Genomic DNA, 19790 nt, shown 5'->3' with positions numbered 1-19790 from the left:
AGCCTCCTTAGGTATCTTGGAGAAGGTAACATTTGAATATATGTTCCCGTGAATATCAGTGCAGTTTATTTGTAGTCATTTCTCATTTTAATGAAACTTGCCAATATTTGAAAATGTTTCAGGTAGTTGATCACATTCTTTCTGTAAGGTATAGTTCAGGCGAGGCAGAAAAAGGAAAGACGACCTCAACAGAAGTAGGTTACCTTTATTCAGGCAAGGAGGGGGCGACAGTTAGTCTAACGACCAGGCTGAGCGCGGAGAGGGATCAGGGAGGCTCCATATTTATAGGGAGGTTTGTGGAAGCGATAAGGAAAACGTTAATCAGGCAGGATGGTTTGGGTATTCTTCAGTTGAGATGGCATTTGTAGTTGGGCAGGGGATGATAAGTCTTTTGGGCAGGTGTAGGGAGTGGAAAGTTTTCGGGCAGGGGATGATAAGTCTTCAGGGCAGGTGTAGGGGGTGGAAGGTTTCTGGACAGGGGGTGATAAGTCCCGGAGAGATGCAACTGGCCTGGAGCCATCAGGGTGGGACCTAAAGTTCTGTTTTGTTTCCTCTGAAGTTAGGTGATTCAGCAAGGGCCTTTGAGACTGTTGTTTTCTTTTCTAGGCCCAAAAGACTCCTTCCGTTTCAAAATACCCAGTTGGGTTTAAAGTAAATTGCACGTATTTAAGTCCCTGATTTGAAGAAAAGTGGGCTTGTGTAAAGTATTTTAAAATATTTAAATGAATGTCCTTGCTGAAAACAGGAATTCACAGCTTGGATTTTAAAATACTTGACACCAACTGTTTTTTTTTTTTTTTGCAAGAACACTTTTTAAACAATGTCTGTTAAATAATTCTAGAGAAAGTACTATTTAATGCCTGAAAAGAGTAGGTCGTGAAATATAGCTTGAGTTTTCAGAATAATGTATATTTTACAGTTTAAAATCAGTAAAGTTTATTCCTAGAATATGTTTCACCTTATGTGTTATTTGAGTAACAGTAATTTTCCAGGTACTTAGGTTTGTTTTTTTTTTCCTTTTAAAGTAGTTCCTTCTCTTTATTTAGGGGCTTCTAAGAGGCTCAAATGGAGAAGGCAATGGCAACCCACTCCAGTACTCTTGCCTGGAAAATCCCATGGACAGAGGAGCCTGGTAAGCCGCAGTCCATGGGGTCGCGAAGAGTCGGACACGACTGAGCGGCTTCAATTTCACTTTTCACTTTCATGCATGGGAGAAGGAAATGTCAACCCACTCCAGTGTTCTTGCCTGGAGAATCCCAGGGACAGCGGAGCCTGGTGGGCTGCCGTCTATGGGGTCACACAGAGTCGGACACGACTGAAGAGACTTAGCAGCAGCAGCAGCAGCAGCAACAGGCTCAAAGCATTTTATGAAAGAGTTAACACATTTCAAAGTTTGTTGATATTTCTAGAAAGGCATGCACATGTAACATATTTATTAAAAACATGGGGTTTAAAGTCCTGTCTGTAACACTTTGAGTCTCAGTTTCCTCATGTGAAATACAGGGAATAATATGTTAAATACAGTAATATCTACCTCATAGGTGGCTGTAAAGATTAAATGAGAAAATAAAGTTAAGCCTCTTACTAGAATGCCATGCACAAAGAAAAATTTCATTATTCTGTTGTTGCAAGGACATAATTGCTGAGGTTTAAAAAAGAATTGTTCTTGTGTTCTGTATTAGCATCATCATTTTGTCTTTTCAACACTGATTTTCGAAAGAACATGTTTCCTTTCCTACAGTTTCCCCCTTCGTTTTTTTCTCTTTCATCCTTCTAATCCAAAGATCTATGTCCCAAGGAATTTTGATACTACAACCTGTGTTTCAAAAATAGAAATGTGTTACTGTGATAGAAGCAGCTTAGCTAAGACTGTCAAGTTCACATTAGAGCCATTTGTAGAATTAAAAAAAAACTGTGTAGAAAACAAACAAAAAACACATTATTCCTATTTACACCCACAGAAGGCAGCCCATCTGCTGTTTATCTAATCTTGATTCAGAAACATACAACAATAGAATAACAACATCATATCTAACTTAAGATTTTAGCTTCATTTTCTGATAAGAGTGTTTCCCCTTTACCAGACAATACCAAAAGGAATCAGCATTGTTTATGAAAGGACCATAAGGAAACGGGTATGTTTTACTCTTCCAACATTAATGATAGCAAATAATTCTCTATAAATATATAGTATGTACTACTAATTTTTTTTTTCTTTCCTGCTACTAATCTTTATATGCAGAGTACATCATGAGGAACGCAGGGCTGGATGAAGCACAAGCTGGAATCAAGATTGCCAGGAGAACTATCAATAACCTCAGATATGCAGGTGACACCACCCTTATGGCAGAAAGTGAAGAGGCACTAAAAAGCCTCTTGATGAAAGTGAAAAAGGAGAGTGAAAAGGTTGGCTTGAAGTTCAACATTCAGAAAACAAAGATCATGGCATCTGGTCCCATCACTTCATGGGAAATAGATGGAGAAACAGTGGAAACAGTGTCAGACTGTATCTTCTTGGGCTCCAAAATCACTGTAGATGCTGATTGCAGCCAGGAAATTAAAAGACGCGTACTCCTTGGAAGGAAAGTTATGACCAACCTAGATAGCATATTAAAAAGCAGAGACATGACTTTGCCAACCAAGGTCTGTCTAGTCAAGGCTATGGTTTCTCCCGTGGTCATGTATGGATGTGAGAGTTGGACTGTGAAGAAAGCTGATCACCGAAGAATTGATGCTTTTGAACTGTGGTGTTGGAGAAGACTCTTGAGAGTCCTTTGGACTGCAAGGAGATCCAACCAGTCCATTCTAAAGGAGATCAATCCTGGGTGTTCATTGGAAGGACTGAGGCTAAAGTTGAAACTCAAATACTTTGGCCACCTCATGGGAAGAGCTGACTCACTGGAAAAGACTTTGACGCTGGGAGTGATTGGGGGCAGGACGCAAGGGGACGACAGAGAATGAGATGGCTGGATGGCATCACCGACATGAGTCTGATGTGACTTGAGTTTGAGTGAACTCCGGGAGTTGATGATGGACAGGGAGGCCTGGCGTGCTGTGATTCATGGGGTCGCGGAGAGTCGGACACGACTGAGCGACTGAACTGAACTGAACTGACTGAACTAATCTTTAAAGTGGTAAGTATCCTGCCTGTGACTTCCTAGCACCAAACTGATTTTTCCTCAAAACTGTTCAGTGCCTGTAATAGAGAGAAAGAGGGAGCCTTACTGGAAACATATTCTAAGTCTCTAATAGGATGTGAGAGTTGGACTGTGAAGAAAGCTGATCGCCGAAGAATTGATGCTTTTGAACTGTGGTGCTGGAGAAGACTCTTGAGAGTCCCTTGGACTGCAAGGAGATCCAGCCAGTCCATTCTAGGGGAGATCGATCCTGGGTGTTCATTGGAAGGACTTATGCTAAAGCTGAAACTCCAATACTTTGGCCACCTCATGCGACGAGTTGACTCACTGGAAAAGACTCTGATGCTGGGAGCGATTGGGGGTAGGAGGAGACGGGGACGACAGAGAATGAGATGGCTGGATGGCATCACTGACTCAATGGACATGAGTTTGAGTGAACTCCGGGAGTTGGTGATGGACAGGGAGGCCTGGCGTGCTGTGGTTCATGGGGTCGCTAAGAGTCGGACATGACTGAGCGACTGAACTGAACAAGAATACATTTTGAAATATTATACTTTAGAAGTGTAGAATATTAAATTTATTTTAAAAGTATTCATACTATTATGTACAGGCTGTAAAATGCTATCAAGGGGCACTTCTGGATAAATACTTTAAAATATACAAGACATTTTGGCCGCTGCGAAACAGACTAAACAGCCTAAGCCCTGACTTCCATTTTAGGCTTAACTGCAGATGTATCTGGCGGTGGTGGTGGTGGTGGTGTTCATTCGTTAAGTTGTGTCCGACTCTTTGTGACCCCGTGAACTGCAGCTCACCAGGCTTCCCTGTCCTTCACTGTCTTCCAACATGTACTATCTGGTGTACAAATAGTTTACACATATTTAGGAAAAAATTCAGTGTTCTTGCCACAGTCTTCAGCAGGGCACAGCAAACTTTCTCTGTAAGGTCATACAGCAGACATTTTAGGCTTTGTCAGCCATGTGGTTTTTGTTGCAACAACTCAGCTCTGCTGGTGTAGTTCAAAAGCAGCTATCAGTCACTTCATTCGCTCAGTTCAGTTCAGTTCACTCGCTCAGTCAAGTCCGACTCTTTGCGACCCCGTGAATCACAGCACGCCAGGCCTCCCTGTCCGACACCAACTCCCGGAGTTCACTCAAACTCACGTCCATCGAGTCGGTGATGCCATCCAGCCATCTCATTCTCTGTCGTCCCCTTGCCTCCTGTCCCCAATCCCTCCCAGCATCACAGTCTTTTCCAGGTGGTCAAAGGTATTAGAGTTTCAGGTTTAGCACCAGTCCTTCCAATGAACACACAGGACTGATCTCCTTTAGGATGGACTGGTGGGATCTCCTTGCAGTCCACGGGACTCTCAAGAGACTTCTCCAACACCACAGTTCAAAAGCATCAATTCTTTGGTGATCAGCTTTCTTCACAGTCCAACTCTCACATCCATACATGACCACTGGAAAAGCCACAGCCTTAACTAGATGGACCTTGGTTGGCACAGTAATGTCTCTGCTTTTTAATATGCTACCTTGGTTGGTCATAGCTTTCCTTCCAAGGAGTAAGCGGCTTTTAATTTCATGGCTGCAATCAGCATAGCATCTGCAGTACTTTTGGAGCCCCAAAAATACAGTCTGACACTGTTTCCACTGTTTCTCCATCTATTTCCCATGAAATGACAGGACCAGATGCCATGATCTTACTTTTCTGAATGTTGAGCTTCAAGCCAACTTTTTCACTCTCCTGTTTCACTTTCACCAGGAGGATTTTTACTTCCTCTTCACTTTCTGCCATAAGGGTGGTGTCATCTGCATATCTGAGGTTATTGATATTTCTCACGGCAATCTTGATTCCAGCTGGTGCTTCATCCAGCCCAGCGTTCCTCACGATGTCCTCTGCATATAAGTTAAGTAAGCAGGGTGACAATATACAGCCTTGACGTACTCCTTTTCCTCTTTGGAACCTGTCTCTTGTTCCGTGTCCAGTTCTAACTGTTGCCTCCTGACCTGCATACAGATCTCTCAAGAGGGAGTTCAGGTGATCTGGGATTCCCATCTCTTTCAGCATTTTCCACAGTTTATTGTGATCCACACAGTCAAAGGCTTTGGATAGTCAAGAAAGCAGAAATAGATGTTTTTCTGGAAGTCTCTTGCTTTTTCCATGATCCAGCAGATGTTGGCAATTTGGTCTCTGGTTCCTCCGCCTTTTCTAAAACCAGCTTGAACATCTGGAAGTTCACGGTTCACATATTGCTCAATCCTGGCTTGGAGAATTTTGAGCTTGACTTTACTAGCTTGACTGCAACTGTGTGGTAGTTTGAGCATTCTTTGGCATTCCCTTTCTTTGGGACTGGAATGAAGACTGACCTTTTCTAGTCCTGTGGCCACTGCTGAGTTTTCCAAATTTCCTGGCATATTGAGTGCAGCACTTTCACAGTATCATCTTTCAGGATTTGAAAGAGCTCTACTGGAATTCCATCACCTCCACTAGCTTTGTTCATAGTGATGCTCTCTAAGGCCCACTTGAATTCACATTTCAGGATGTCTGGCTCTAGGTGAATGATCACACCATCGTGATTATCTGGGTCGTGAAGATCTTTTTTGTACACTTCTTCTGTGTATTCTTGCCACCTCTTCTTAATATCTTCTGCTTCTGTTAGGTCCATACCATTTCTGTCCTTTATCGAGCCCATCTTGGCAAGAAATATTCCCTTGGTATCTCTAATTTTCTTGAAAAGATCTCTTCTCTTTCCTATTCTGTTGTTTTCCTCTATTTCTTTGCATTGATCGCAGAGGAAGGCTTTCTGAGCTCTCCTTGCTATTCTTTGGAACTCTGCATTCAGATGCTTATGTCTTTCCTTTTCTCCTTTGCTTTTTGCTTCTCTTCTTTTCACAGCTATTTGTAAGGCCTCCCCGGACAGCCATTCTGCTTTTTTGCATTTCTTTTCCATGGGGATGGTCTTGATCCCTGTCTCTTGTACAATGTCACGAACCTCCGTCTGGCACTCTATCTATCAGATCTAGTCCCTTCAATCTATTTCTCACTTCCACAGTATAATCATAAGGGATTTGATTTAGGTCATACCTGAATGGTCTAGTGGTTTTCCCTACTTACTTCAATTTAAGTCTGAATTTGGCTATAAGGACGTCATGATCAGAGCCACAGTCAGCTCCTGGTCTTTTTTTTTTGCCAACTGTATAGAGCTTCTCCACTTTGGCTGCAAATAATATAATCAGTCTGACTTCAGTGTTGACCATCTGGTGATGTCCATGTGTAGAGAATTCTCTTGTGTTGTTGAAAGAGAGTGTTTGCTATGACCAGTGCATTCTCTTGGCAAAACTCTATGAGCCTTTGCCCTGCTTCATTCTGTGCTCCAAGGCCAAATTTGCCTGTTACTCCAGGTGTTTCTTGACTTCCTACTTTTGCATTCCAGTCCCTATAATGAAAAGGACATCTTTTGGGGGTGTTAGTTCTAAAAGGTCTTGTAGGTCATCATAGAACCGTTGAACTTTGGCTTCTTCACCGTTACTGGTTGGGGCACAGACTTGGATTACTATAATACTGAATGGTTTGCCTTGGAAACGAACAGAGATCATTCTGTCATTTTTGAGATTGCATCCAAGTACTGCATTTCAGACTCTTTTGTTGACCATGATGGCTACTCCATTTCTTCTAAGGGATTCCTGCCCACAGTAGTAGATACAATGCTCATCTGAGTTAAATTCACCCATTCAGTCCATTTTAGTTCACGGATTCCTAGAATGTCTATGTTCACTCTTGCCATCTCCTGTTTGACCACTTCCAATTTGCCTTGATTCATGGACCTAACATTCCAGGTTCCTATGCAATATTGCTCTTTACAGCATCGGACCTTGCTTCTATCACCAGTCACCTCCACAACTGGGTACTGGTTTTGCTTTGGCTCCATCCCTTCATTCTTTCTGGAGTTATTTCTCCACTGATCTCCAGGAGCATACTGGACACCTACCGACCTGGGGAATTCCTCATTCAGTATCCTATCATTTTGCCTTCTCATAATGTTCATGGGGTTCTCAAGGCAAGTATACTGAAGTGGTTTGCCATTCCCTTCTCCCGTGGACCACATTCTGTCAGACCCCTCCACCACGACCCGCCCATCTTGGGAGGCCCCACACGGCATGCCTTAGTTTATTTTTTTTTTATTTGAAAAGTATTTATTTTCAAAAAATTTGTTATTTAAGTTAACACACAAGAGGTTATTTAAAAATATGGAATGCTTCACGAATTTGCGTGTCATCCTTGAGCAGGCGCCCATGGCTTAGTTTCATTGAGTTAGACAAGGCTGTGGTCTGTGTGATCAGTTAGGTCCAATTCTTTGCAACCCCATGGACTGTAGCACCCCAGGCTTCCCTGTCCTTCACCAACTCCCGGAGCTTGCTCAAACTCATGTCCATCGCGTCGGTGATGCCATCCAGCCATCTCATCCTCTGTCGTTCCCTTCTCCTCCCGCCTTCAATCTTTCCTGGCATCACGGTCTTTTCCAGTGAGTCTGTTCTTTGCTTCAGGTGACTGAAGTATTGAAGCTTCAGCTTCACATCAGTCCTTCCAGTTGAGTATTCAGGACTGATTTCCTTTAGGATTAACTGCTTTGATCTCCTTGCAGTCCAAAGGACTCTCAAGAGTCTTCTCCAACACCACAGTTCAAAAGCATCAATTCCTAAGCTTTCTTTATAGTCCAACTTGCACACCCATACATGACTCTAGGAAAAACCATAGCTTTGAGCAGTGACCCCACAAGACAGTTGACCCAGACTTGCCTGTGAGTGTCCAGGAGTCTCTGGCAGAGGGGTGAGTCAGCAGTGGCCTGCTGCAGGATGGGGAGGCGCTGAGTGTGCCAGTGCATGTACCAGACCTTTTGAAGGCGGTCGACATTGTCTTCATTACCTCCACCATGGTTTGGTCTCAGGTGAAACAACAGGGAGGGAACACAGCCCCACCCATCAACAGAAAATTGGGTTAAAGATTTACTGAGTATGGCCCCACCAATCGGAACAAGACCCAGTTTCCCCCACAGTCAGTCTCTCCCATCAGGAAGCTTCCATAAGCCTCTTATCTTTATCTGTCAGAGGCTGGGCCCAATGGAAATCACAATCACAGAAAAGCAGCCACAGACAATACATGAACAGCTTGGAAGTGTTTCCGGATGACGTTGTTTGCAGGGACATAATTGGGGCAGATTTGTTCTGTAGGTTGTAGTCTGCCAGCTTCTGAACTATAGCAAGCATTAGTCTCTATCACCTTAGATAATTCTTTCATTTCAGTGGTTGGTGACCTATGGCACTTTTCTGTCCCATGGAAACTGTCACTGTTTCATTCTTGTTACTGCTTTCGAGGATCATCATTTTACTCTATCATATAATGGTATTAAAAATACTCAATAAAGTAAATTCTAGCGCATCACTATAGTAAAGATATGCCAATAAATCTTATTTCCAGTTGTCTCTGAAGTCACACCACACCAGTTCAAGGAAACATTTGAGTAGTTTATGGGAATAGTAAAATAGAAACAACATAATGTGATAGTCATAGAAGCTTCTAGTTACTAAGTATGTACTGTGCCTCAGGTTCTGTCCTCAGTGAATGTATACACATCATCTCCTTTATTCCTCAAAATAACACAATAAGTTGTATTCTGCTTTACAAATGAGGAACTGAGTCTTCTAATTAAATACAACTTATCTAGAGTCTTACAGTAAGTGATAAAGCTAAGGTGTGAATTGTATTTTTGATTCCAAAGACTACTAACCACCTACCTGATCATGTCGAATATGAAATCTTCCATTTTATTTCCTCGGCCTGCCTGACTGCTCAGTCGCTTCAGCTGTGTCTGACTGACTCTTTGTGACGCTATGGACCGCAGCCCGCCAGGCTCCTGTATCCATGGGAGTCTTCACGTAAGAATGCTGGATTGGGTTGAGGATCTTCCCAAACCAGGGACTGAACCTGGGTCTCTTGCATCTTCTGCATTGCAGGCAGATTCTTTACTGCTGAGCCACTGGGGAAACCCCTCTGCTGCTGCTGCTGCTACGTCACATCAGTAGTGTCCGACTCTGTGCGACCCCACAGACGGCAGCCCACCAGGCTCCCGCGTCCCTGGGATTCTCCAGGCAAGAACACTGGAGTGGGTTGCCATTTCCTTCTCCAATGCATGAAAGTGAAAGTGAAGTCGCTCAGTCGTGTCCGACTCCTAGCCATCCCATGGACTGCAGCCTACCAGGCTCCTCCGTCCATGGGATTTTCCAGGCAAGGGTACTGGAGTGGGTTGCCATTTCCTTCTCCAGAAACCCCTCTAGTGAATCACAAATATTTTATCAGTGATTTTATAAAATGTGTTAAGGTAATTTGGCTTCCCAGGTGGCACTAGTGGTACAGAATCCACCTGCAGTGCAGGAGACGCAAGAGATATGGGTTCAGTCCCTGGGTCGGGAAGATTCCCTGGAGGAGGAAATGGCAACTCACTCCAGGATTCTTTCCTGAAAAGTTCCATGGACAGAGGTGCCTGACAGGCTACAGTCCATGGGGTGGCAAAGAGTTTGACGTGACTGCACGCACTGTAGCTGGTTAAGGTCATTGAGTTCATTCCTATTGTTCAGGCTGTTAAAGAGCTAAGCAGTTTGTCTTAAAGTAGAGCATTAGGAAAATAAATATGCTCAGGTTTCTTCAGACAGTATGACTTCCGACAATACGTCTGAGCAGAAGCGTCAGCAAAGTCCGAACCAGTTAAATCTGGAAAGAACTCACTATTTGAGATATTACAGATCTTTCATGATTGAGGGGAGATCTCCAAAGAGTCCCCCACTTCAAAAATTATGATGAATTGGGACCAGCCCAATAAGGAGTTAGGGCTCATCAAGCAGGGGCTATTAGGTGGATGAGATGGGAAAGGTCACACAAGTGTGGTTGCTATTCATTTGGGAAAGGTGAGCCTTAGGCCAGTTGGTAAGCTGAGAAAGGGAGCCAGGAACTCCCTCGCTAGCCTAAATCACCAGGCCCATAGGCTGAAGTGTTTGCAGGTTAGCTGTGCCTCCTATCAATCAGCTAGAACAATACTTTCTCCAGGATTCCCATTGACTGATTCACCAAAGAGCTCAAAATATAAAGCCGCCAAACACAAGAGAAAACAAGCCACTATGACTGAGTCACAGCATCAAACTTAGAACTGCAGATACTGAAATTGTCAAATACTGAATGACAGAATAGGTAAGTATGTAATGTTTACAGAAATAGGAAATATAGTCACAGGTTACCAATCTACAAGGAATTACTTGAAATAATAGATTAAAAAAGTCTACAAACATAATTTTTGAAATGGAAAATCATTCGATAGGATTCCTGAAATATTTAATAAGAAACAGCAATTCAGGCTGCTGTTTGAAGAGAAATTTCATAAGCTGGTAGTAGGTGAAAATAAAACTATCCAGAATGCCATAAGAGAGACAAGGAAAATGTGAAAGTGATGTCACGAGAAATGGAGGCAGAATGAGAAGGTCGAATAGGAGTATACTGGGTTGGCCGAAAGATGGTATGGCTTTTCTGCACCTGAATGACCTTTGTGGCCAACCCAATAATTTGATTCCCAGGAGGGAGGGAATTGAGAGAATCTATGAGAGACAATATTTCGAGAGAGAATGACTACAGGTTTTCCACAACTGCTAAACACGTGAATTCACAGACCAAGGAGGTACTGTATACCACTAGCAGGAGAAGTACAAAGAAATACACCCTTCAGTGAAACTGCAGAACTCCAAGGACAGGAGTCATGAAAAACAGTCTCAGAAAAGGGGACAGACCTAAAAGAGACCAACGGTTAGAATGACAGCAGAGTCCTTAACAATACCAAAAGCCAGAAAACAATATATTTGAAATGTTGAGAGAAAAAACACTTTTCAACCAGAATTCTGTACCATGTAAAACTCTTGTGGGGGTGCACAGCCAGATCCCCTTCACAGAAGGACGAGCCTCTCCGCTGCAGGGAGCGGGGTCAGTAGACACCCTTCAGGTGGAGAGCTGCCTTATCTGAGGTGGATAATTAGGACTTGACTACACAGGAAAATGGCACCCACGTACCAAACTGACCTCTCATTCTCAAATTCACCCCGTTACTCATCCATTTCCTTTTCCATATCCTCTCATCTAACTACCAATTGCTTACTCTTTGAAGTCGATACCTATGTGTAGGTATATTTACCTAAGTCTATTTTATTTTACATAGCACTGAGATCAGTAACTATCCATCAAGCAATCTGGACTAGACTGAGTACTGAGAAGCAGATATGTGTGCATATGTGTCATCTTACAGCCAAGATAACATGAGATGATGAGAAAACCACGGCCAAAATATAGTGCTAACGTGTACACTTAAACACTGACTGACGCAGACAGAAATATCCATGAGATGGCATGCCCAAATTATTTCTAAAGTTGTTTGACAGACTTGTTTCCTCCCTCATGGCTCAGTGGTAAAAAATCTGACTGCCTGCCAATGCAGAAGACGTGGGTTCGATCCCCGGGCTGGGAAGATTCTCTGGAGAAGGACATGGCAACCCACGCCACTATTCTTGCCTGGGAAATCCCACAGACAGGAGCCTGGCAGGCTACAGTCCATGGGGTCGCAAAGACCCCACACGACTTAGCAACTAAAGAACAACAGAGGGCTAGATACTGTCAAGGGATATACAGATATCTGTCAGCAAGTTCACATTCTCCAGAAACGGCAAACTTAGCTGAGGGAAAAACAAACTGTACTGAAAATAGGTCACACTCAAAGAATGTTTAAAAAGCAATTAACTAGCTGCCATGCTATGGGAATTAAGCAGGACTTCAAGGATGAGTGTGATTTTAATTAAGCAGAGAGTTAAGAAAGGCCACCACAGGAGGGCATACGCTATCCCCTAGTTTCCATGACACTAAACTTTCATAGAGACCCTCATGTGGTTTATAAGCATTTTCTCTGAATCACATGCTAGGCTATTCTTACTGTATTGTTTTCATTACTGTATCTTGTTCTTCTCCTAGCAGGGGACGACAGAGGATGAGATGGTTGGACGGCATCCCTGACTCGATGGACATGAATTTCGGCAAGCTCCGTGAGTTGGTGATGGACAGGGAGGCCTGGCATGCTGCGGTCCATGGGGGTCACAAAGAGCTGGATATGACTGAGCAACTGAACTGATGATGACTGATGCTCTTGTTCTTGGTATGTCCTTTTTGATTCAGCCTCAAGGAATTCCATCCCGCAGCTTTTTAATTACCACTATTTTATATTAAAGATTATAAGTTTTCTTACCTAAACTGGAATTTCATTTAGATCACAGAAGCTAAAATTCCCCTACATTGAACCCCCTTCAGAAACTCTCTGCTCAGTAGGAACTCATTATTTCTACTATCATTTGCTCACCCTATTTATCTCCTGAGATATTTTCAGAGGAGCCAATCTGCTCATTTGAAATTCTATAACAATGATCATCTCTAACACGCACAGTTTTAATTATATGCTAGCTTGAACTATTTTTAATTGGTTATCATGTGTATGTCCTACCGTTCCCGTGAGGTTCTATTCTCCTGGAAAGCAGACTTTAGCTTTCTTCTACATATCTCTAAACACACAGAATGCCACATGCATAAGAGCTGTCATATAACTGTTCATTCCTTATTGAAAAGGATGAGGCTAATAATGTCAAATATCAAATACTGCTGAAAGTCAGTTCATGGAGCCATTCTATGCTGTCACGTCAGTCATGTCCAATTCTTTGTGACCCCATGGCAGGCTCCTCTGTCCATGGGATTCTCCAGGTAAGAATGGGTTGCCGTTTCGTCCTCCGGGCAATCTTTTCAACCCAGGGATCGAACTCATGTCTCTTACATCTCCTGCACTGGCAGGTGGGTTCTTTACCACTCATGCCACCTGGAGCTAGCAGTTCATGGAGGCAGGTATTCTCAAAGATTCTCTGGTTTCCTCTCTCTCTATGAGTGTTTTAACTTAAGAGCTCTAGTTTTACTCTAGAAACTTCCCAACTGGGCTTCCTTACAACCTCCTCTCCTATGCTGTTGTCAAAGTGATCTTCCTGAAACCCAAATCTGATTTCATCACCCCAATGCTCAAAGGCTTTCAATAGTTTCTCACTGCTCTAGGGGAAAAAACCCCAAACTCCTCAGCATGTTTCATCTCCTTCGGTGGCCCTGGTACCTAAATGCCTTTTCGTCCTCCTTGCCTCTGCATGAGCTGTTTCCTTGTCTGAGATTTCCAACTGCCGCCTCTGTACCCTAGTCAAATCAGAGTACTGCCTTGTTTGTGAACAAGACTTTCCACAGTGACTTAAAAGGCTTTCTTCTTTGGAATCCCAAAGCACACTGTGTATGATCTTATCATACCTACTGCTCTTTTGTCTTCCATCTCTGCGTTCCTAGCACCTAGAAGAACGCTTTTCACTTAGGAGTGCTGAATGAAAGGAAAAGGCAGCAAAGAGAAAGGATCTTTGACGGTGGTTTAAAAACAGGTCATTGGTTATGTCAGCAGTTGGGGAAGAAGGTGAAAAAGACCAGAGATACAAAGAATGAAGGATGGAACTGGTAGAAAGGAAACATTTAAAATATTTCAAAAATCTCGCAAGGAAAATAAAAGAAATGGATACAAGAGAGAAAACACATCAAAGTTAGCAAACACGTAAAGGTAACGGATACAAGATAGAAAACATGTCAAAGGCGGCTCCTTTTCAAAACCTAGAGTCGCTGACCAAGTTAGAAGGCAAAAGCAAGCGAGCTGAGAGGACAAACAAGAAGGTCTAAAAAGAGAGTACGTCGAGGAATCGTATCCTACATGACAAGGACAGGGAAGACTGAAAGAAAGGCTGGAATGAGCCTGGAAGGATACAGCACAGCCACGGAAACACAGAAGGGAGAATTTCGGGCATCATAATGTTCATTCTTTCGGTTTCCCAGGCTTGGAAATCTTAAAAAAAATTTCTTTTGGCACATTCCTTCTCTCCAACTGCTTTGAATCCATCACCAACTCCTATCTTTTCATTTCTTCTTTTTGAATATCTTTCAGATCAGCTATTACTCTCTTGGCACTGTCACTGTTCTTTCATAAACCTCCAACGTCTCTTAACTGAATTACTGCAGAGCTCCTAAGAGGTTTCTAATTCTAGTGTCTCTACCACCAAATATAACACGAAGGCACACCCTGCCCACTCTCAGACATTCTCTGTGAAGCTTTCTCCCACCTCCTCCCCACCAGATTTAATCACCCCCTCCTCATCCATGCTACCAAACAGGGGTTGGCCAACTGTGGCCAGCTGGTCAAATCGGGCCCCTTCCTATTTTGGAAACAGTTTTACTGCAACACAGCCACTCCTACTTTGACTGCGTACGGTCTATGGCTGCTTTCATGGTATTAACAGCAGAAATGAATGGTGGCAACAAAGACCATGTGACCCACAAAGCCTAAAGTTATTTATTAGGCTATTTCATTTATAATACAGTATTTATTATATTAGTTATTTTTCTCTTCATAGAAAAATTTGACTACCTCTGGACTATACCATGATATTTGCATTTTACTTTAATTATTACCTTATCCTACTGATAATAAAAGTTGATAACAGGCACTTACTGAGATGGGCACTGTTCTGAGCCATTAGGTATATTATCTCATTTACTTCTTACAACATTGCTAAGGGACAGATATTATTCCTATTTCCATTTTACAGATGAGGAAACTGAAGCTTATTATTCTAGACCCCACGCTTTCAACTACAACACAAATAATGACTACCCTATTTTCTTGAGCTTATTAAGAACAAAGATCATGTCGAAATCAGTTTTGTATTCCCAGAGACTCACACAGTGTCTGACAGAGTAGGTATTCCATAATTGTTTGCTAAGTTAATCTCACTAAAATAACCACTTTTACTCTGCCTTCTCTCCCATGAGCAATGACTTGGTTGCTCGCTGTATCGCGTCTAAACTCCTCTGGCTGGCATTAAGCCTGACCATAATCTGGGACAACTGAACCTAGCAAAGTTCAGAAAGGTCAATAAAGATCAACTCCTGTTTCAGAATTGGCTGCTTTTCCTTTGGACACCGTATGACTCGAACTCAGCACATGAGATAAACTAAGCTGCCGATAAAACTCACCTGCCATCACGGGACCTGTGGAGGCTGCCGTGGTAGCTGCTCACTTTGCTGTGGACACTCCCTGCTGTGCTTCTCTGGTCATCCGCCACGGCCAGCTGAGTTGAAGGAGCATGTGTGGATATCCCTTGAGTGGAAGTTCCTCTTGATTTCCTTATGGTAGGAGTATCTGGATCCCTCAGGAGGGACTGAGCAAAGTCAGGTTCCTGGAGGACCTTTCGGCTGTCGTTCGCTATCCTAGATAACAAAATACTAAGTGTAAGATAGCAACCCTACAGACCAAAAACGATTCTCTGACAGACTGATGCTATTCTTCAAAAAAGAAAGCTCTCCAAACAATGTCTTTAGGACAGATATAAGGTAACACTGTTGACAGAAGAGAGACTAACACAAAAATCTGTGTCAATCTGTTCCCTAAACTGGTATGATGGAAAGAGGTTCGTATTAGAATATGGAACTCAGGATGTTAGTTCCAGTTCTATCAATAGATATGTGATCTTACGCAAGTCATTATCCCCTTTACTTAATTTTCCTCATCTATAAAATGACCGCATGCAATTTCATCATTTTTCAAAAGCCCCTTTCGGCTAAAGAAATTTATCGTTCTTGAAGACACTGAAATATTGCAAAGGTACTACCATAAAGTAAAAATAGTATTTTCTTGCATGGTTTATAGAAGTAGTGGAGGTCTCATCATGGCATAGACTCATTTTTTAATTTGTAAGAGCAGTTGTTTTGGGGTTACAAGATGATTTTATGACAGAATCTGTTGTCTAGTGCTTGAATAAACCTGACCGTAACTAGAACAAAACATATGAGAAATTAACTTACGCAAACACACAACGAAGTCCCAGACATAATAAAGGCTTAGGAGAAAAAGAATTAAGGGGACGAATTATGTCCAGAGCTAAAGTTTTTAACTGCTATGAAATGACTAAAAGCAGATCGGTGTTTATGTTGATGAACAAAATGGTAATTAAAGAGCCAATTCAACAGGTGCAAAGTTCAGTGTATCAGTTTGGGTAAATAAGTGACCATAAGAATCATAAAGTTAAAATGAGACAATATTATTTTTAAAAAAAGCTCCGACATGTGAAGATTAGATCATAAATTGACAAAGTACATACATTCTAAGTTTCCAAATTAGGAAAGAATCACTGCTGTTACTGCCATTGTTATTTTTCGAGCTGGGGTAGAAGAACTCAAAGACTAGTATTTGTTGAGTACCTGCATAATGCCAAGCATTTTACATATATTCTCTGTTAATCTTTCTTAATACTGTTTTTATTATAGAGATTAACTCCTGAACAGACACGTCTATGGGGGTGGAGATCCATCAAGAGTAAATACTATGATCCCCATTTCATAGATGAAGAAACTGAGGTCACAAAGGATTAAAGAACTTTTCAAAAGTCATACAGAGGAACAACAACTGGGGATCAAACTGACGTTTAAATGTTTCAAAGTGAATCATAAAGGAATGATACAACATAATGTTTACCTATGTCCTGAAAGTATCACAAACTAGACAGAAGAAAGAACAACTCAAACAAAGCTATTACCACATTTATTCTTCTGTCGTCAATGGCTCTGTGCACATATACACACATCCAAAGTTGCTCTGGACTGCTGAATTTATTTTCTAAACTTATTTTTTAAAATTGGTTCAAACTGATTTCTGGTCATTCCAAACATTTAATCTACCTTCAAATGGTGAAGGTCTGTCTCCTCATTTTACAAATAAGAAAACAGGGGTCCAGAAAAATCAAGTGATGTGACCCAGATAACTCCAAAACAAGATGTCTAAAACTATTTCAACCAGTGTCAGAATTATTAGCATCAGTTCAGTCGCTCAGTTGAGTCCGACTCTTTGCGACCCCATGAATCACAGCATGCCAGGCCTCCCTGTCCATCACCGACTCCCGGAGTTCACTCAAACTCGTATCCATCACGTTGGTGATGCCATCCAGCCATCTCATTCTCTGTCGTCCCCTTGCCTCCTGCCCCCAATCCCTCCCAGCATCAGAGTCTTTTCCAGTGAGTCCACTCTTTGCATGAGGTGGCCAAAGTATTGGAGTTTCGGCTTTGGCATCCGTCCTTCCAATGAACACCCAGGACTGATCTCCTTTAGCATGGACTGGTTGGATCTCCTTGCATATGTGGTTCACTGAGAGAAGGACCACCAACTTGACTGTCATAATTTTAGAAGCCAGTCTTTCAACAGCACAGTATAACAGAGGGGTTAACAGTAAAGACTAGATGCTAGAATCAGACTGCTTGGGTTTGAATCTCAGTTCTACCACTCACCAGCTACTGAACCTTGGTTCTGTGTTCTCATCTGTAAAACGACCATCTTCCTCACAAGGTTGTCTAGGGGAGTGAATGATTTCGTGCTTAGAACAGTGCTTGGAGTATTAAGTGGACTCAATTGATTGGAAACCATTGTTATGGTTACTCTCTAGTCATTTCTCAAAGGCTCAACCAGACAAACGCTACCAATGACTGTAGGCTGCTCACACTCTGCAGGAGTGACTCTCTAGCCCAGAGCACAGTCCCAGCAGGGAGGGTCACAATGCCTTTGCTGAGTCAGGGAAGTGGGTGGTCCATGGTTCCAGAAAACCAAATGGCAGGGTTTTGAGGAGGTCGAACCAGTTTCAAAAGGATTCTGGCCCGGTCAGGATCCCCAAGATAACTGGGATGAGTCCCCAGAAGGGCAGTGTTGGTTTAGTTTAGCCCCATCTCAAGTTTCTAACACAAAAGAATTACTGTATGACAGAATGGCTTGTGTGTGGCCCAGAGGTGACCAGGAATGCTAATTCAAACCCTCTCCTTAGAATTATGGAGATAGCAACCCACTCCAGTGTTCTTGCCTGGAGAATCCTGGGGACAGGGGAGTCTGGTGGGCTTCCGTCTATGGGGTCACACAGAGTCAGACACGACTGAAGTGACTTAGCAGCAGCAGCAGCAGTGATTTAAATACAGTTTAAACTTTCAAAGAATACACAAATAAATCTCCCAAGTAAGGCTGCTGCACAGAAATCAAGGACTTGGTTTGTTTTGTTTGCTACTGACCCTGTGGCATCACCGAATAGTTGATGGCAGAGAGAAACCACTCATTAACGGCTTTCTCAAAGGATGAATTCCCAGAAAAGACATTTTTGTCTTTGTTGAATTAACCTTTCCCCTTCTTTCCTTCTCGGCCCAATGAAATTGCATTTAAGGGAGAAACGCATTGTCCGATAACACTAGCAGCAGTCTCAGATATGGTAATAAGGAATGTATGTTTTTCAATTGTGATCTTTATAGATTTCAATCTAATCTGTGTAACAGAAGCTGCTAATTAGTGATAACTGAGAAAACACATAATTTAAGATCTATTTTAAAAGTACATTAACCCATACAAAACACAACATTTTACATATAATCTTAAGACTTTTATAGAAATTCATTTTCCCAAGATTTATTTTCCATGTACCTTAGGTTACATAAAATCATAAGAATATGGATTCCACTCACTTAGAATTTGTGACAATTCAAATAAGTATAAATATTAGCTTTATACTTGGTAAAAAGTCTGAGGTCATCTGTTCCTTTGTGAATACTGCAGGGTCTTATTTTATTCTATTAAGTAAGCGGTCAAAAAATGAAAGAGTCCTCAAATATGGCCAAATCGTTTATTTTACCATGACTCTCTAATATGCAATTTGGCCAACTATGAATTAAAATAACATCTTTAACATGTTTCATTTTTTATCTGCTCATATCGTTTCACTATTTTGGCTTTAATGTGTATGACTTAGAATAAAATAACATGCTATCCCTTTAAACAATTTATGGTGTAACTTGCAAGAACAATGGACAACTGGAAATGGAAATCTAATACTGGGTGACTTTAGCCAAGGCACCGAGCCTCTCTGTGCATGCTTCCACATCTTTAACACAGAGATGATAACACTAGTCATCACAGAAATGTCAAAAAGATCAAAGAAGAATATATATACGTGTGTATATATATATAAGAGCATTCATTTGTTTTTAATTTTAAGATGATAATTTTGAGTTTTTTAAAAAAAGATTGGCTTTCCCTCAAATATTCTGAATTAGTAAGGAACAGGCCTTAAGCCTGGTTCTACCTGGCTATCTTTTCTGAGTACGTTTTTAGGTTGAAGATTTCATCATACCTGGTGGCAGCTGAGGTCATAATCTTGTTGGGATATTTCCTCCAAATCCAAATTGTTTCAACATAGGAAACACACACACACACAATTATGTAAGTGTGAAGCCTGTGAACACCACGATAATTGACTAATTGATTGATAATTGACTAATCAATTGATAATTGTTACCAAAATGTGACACAGGGATATGAAGTGAGCAAAGATGTTGGATAAAAAGGCACCAACAGATTTGCTCAACACAGGGTTGCCACGAGACTTCAATTTGTAAAAACTGTGGTGCCTGCAAAACAAGAGTCCAAAA

The 19790-nt window shown here is 41.9% G+C and overlaps 1 protein-coding gene and 1 pseudogene across 11 annotated transcripts in view; one reads left to right on the top strand and one right to left on the bottom strand.

Annotated features, from left to right (window-relative positions):
- LOC148773957 (ferroxidase HEPHL1-like) overlaps window positions 1-19790 on the bottom strand; it is a 125150-nt pseudogene that overhangs the window by 66102 nt on the left and 39258 nt on the right. The window contains exon 6 of the transcript XR_016036280.1: window positions 15315-15548. The product of XR_016036280.1 is annotated as a ferroxidase HEPHL1-like (transcript). The remainder of the gene's footprint in view (window positions 1-15314; window positions 15549-19790) is intronic.
- LOC148773958 (ferroxidase HEPHL1-like) overlaps window positions 1-19790 on the top strand; it is a 153346-nt gene that overhangs the window by 106951 nt on the left and 26605 nt on the right. Inside the window, exon 11 of one of the 10 annotated variants that reach the window (XM_088832023.1) lies at window positions 16605-18012. The exons of the other annotated variants lie outside the window; for them this stretch is intronic. Coding sequence (XP_088688149.1) covers window positions 16605-16618 — 14 coding nt within the window. The 3' untranslated portion in view covers window positions 16619-18012. Of the gene's footprint in view, window positions 1-16604; window positions 18013-19790 lie in introns of those variants that run through there. 10 annotated transcript variants of the gene reach the window in all.

Source organism: Moschus berezovskii, chromosome 25, assembly GCF_049115385.1.
Source record: "Moschus berezovskii isolate FMDL1 chromosome 25, NW_MosBer_1.0, whole genome shotgun sequence".
NCBI classification, from domain to species: domain Eukaryota; kingdom Metazoa; phylum Chordata; class Mammalia; order Artiodactyla; family Moschidae; genus Moschus; species Moschus berezovskii.
The sequence above is the reverse complement of the archived record's forward strand: the minus strand, read 5'-3'. Positions and strand labels throughout refer to the sequence as shown.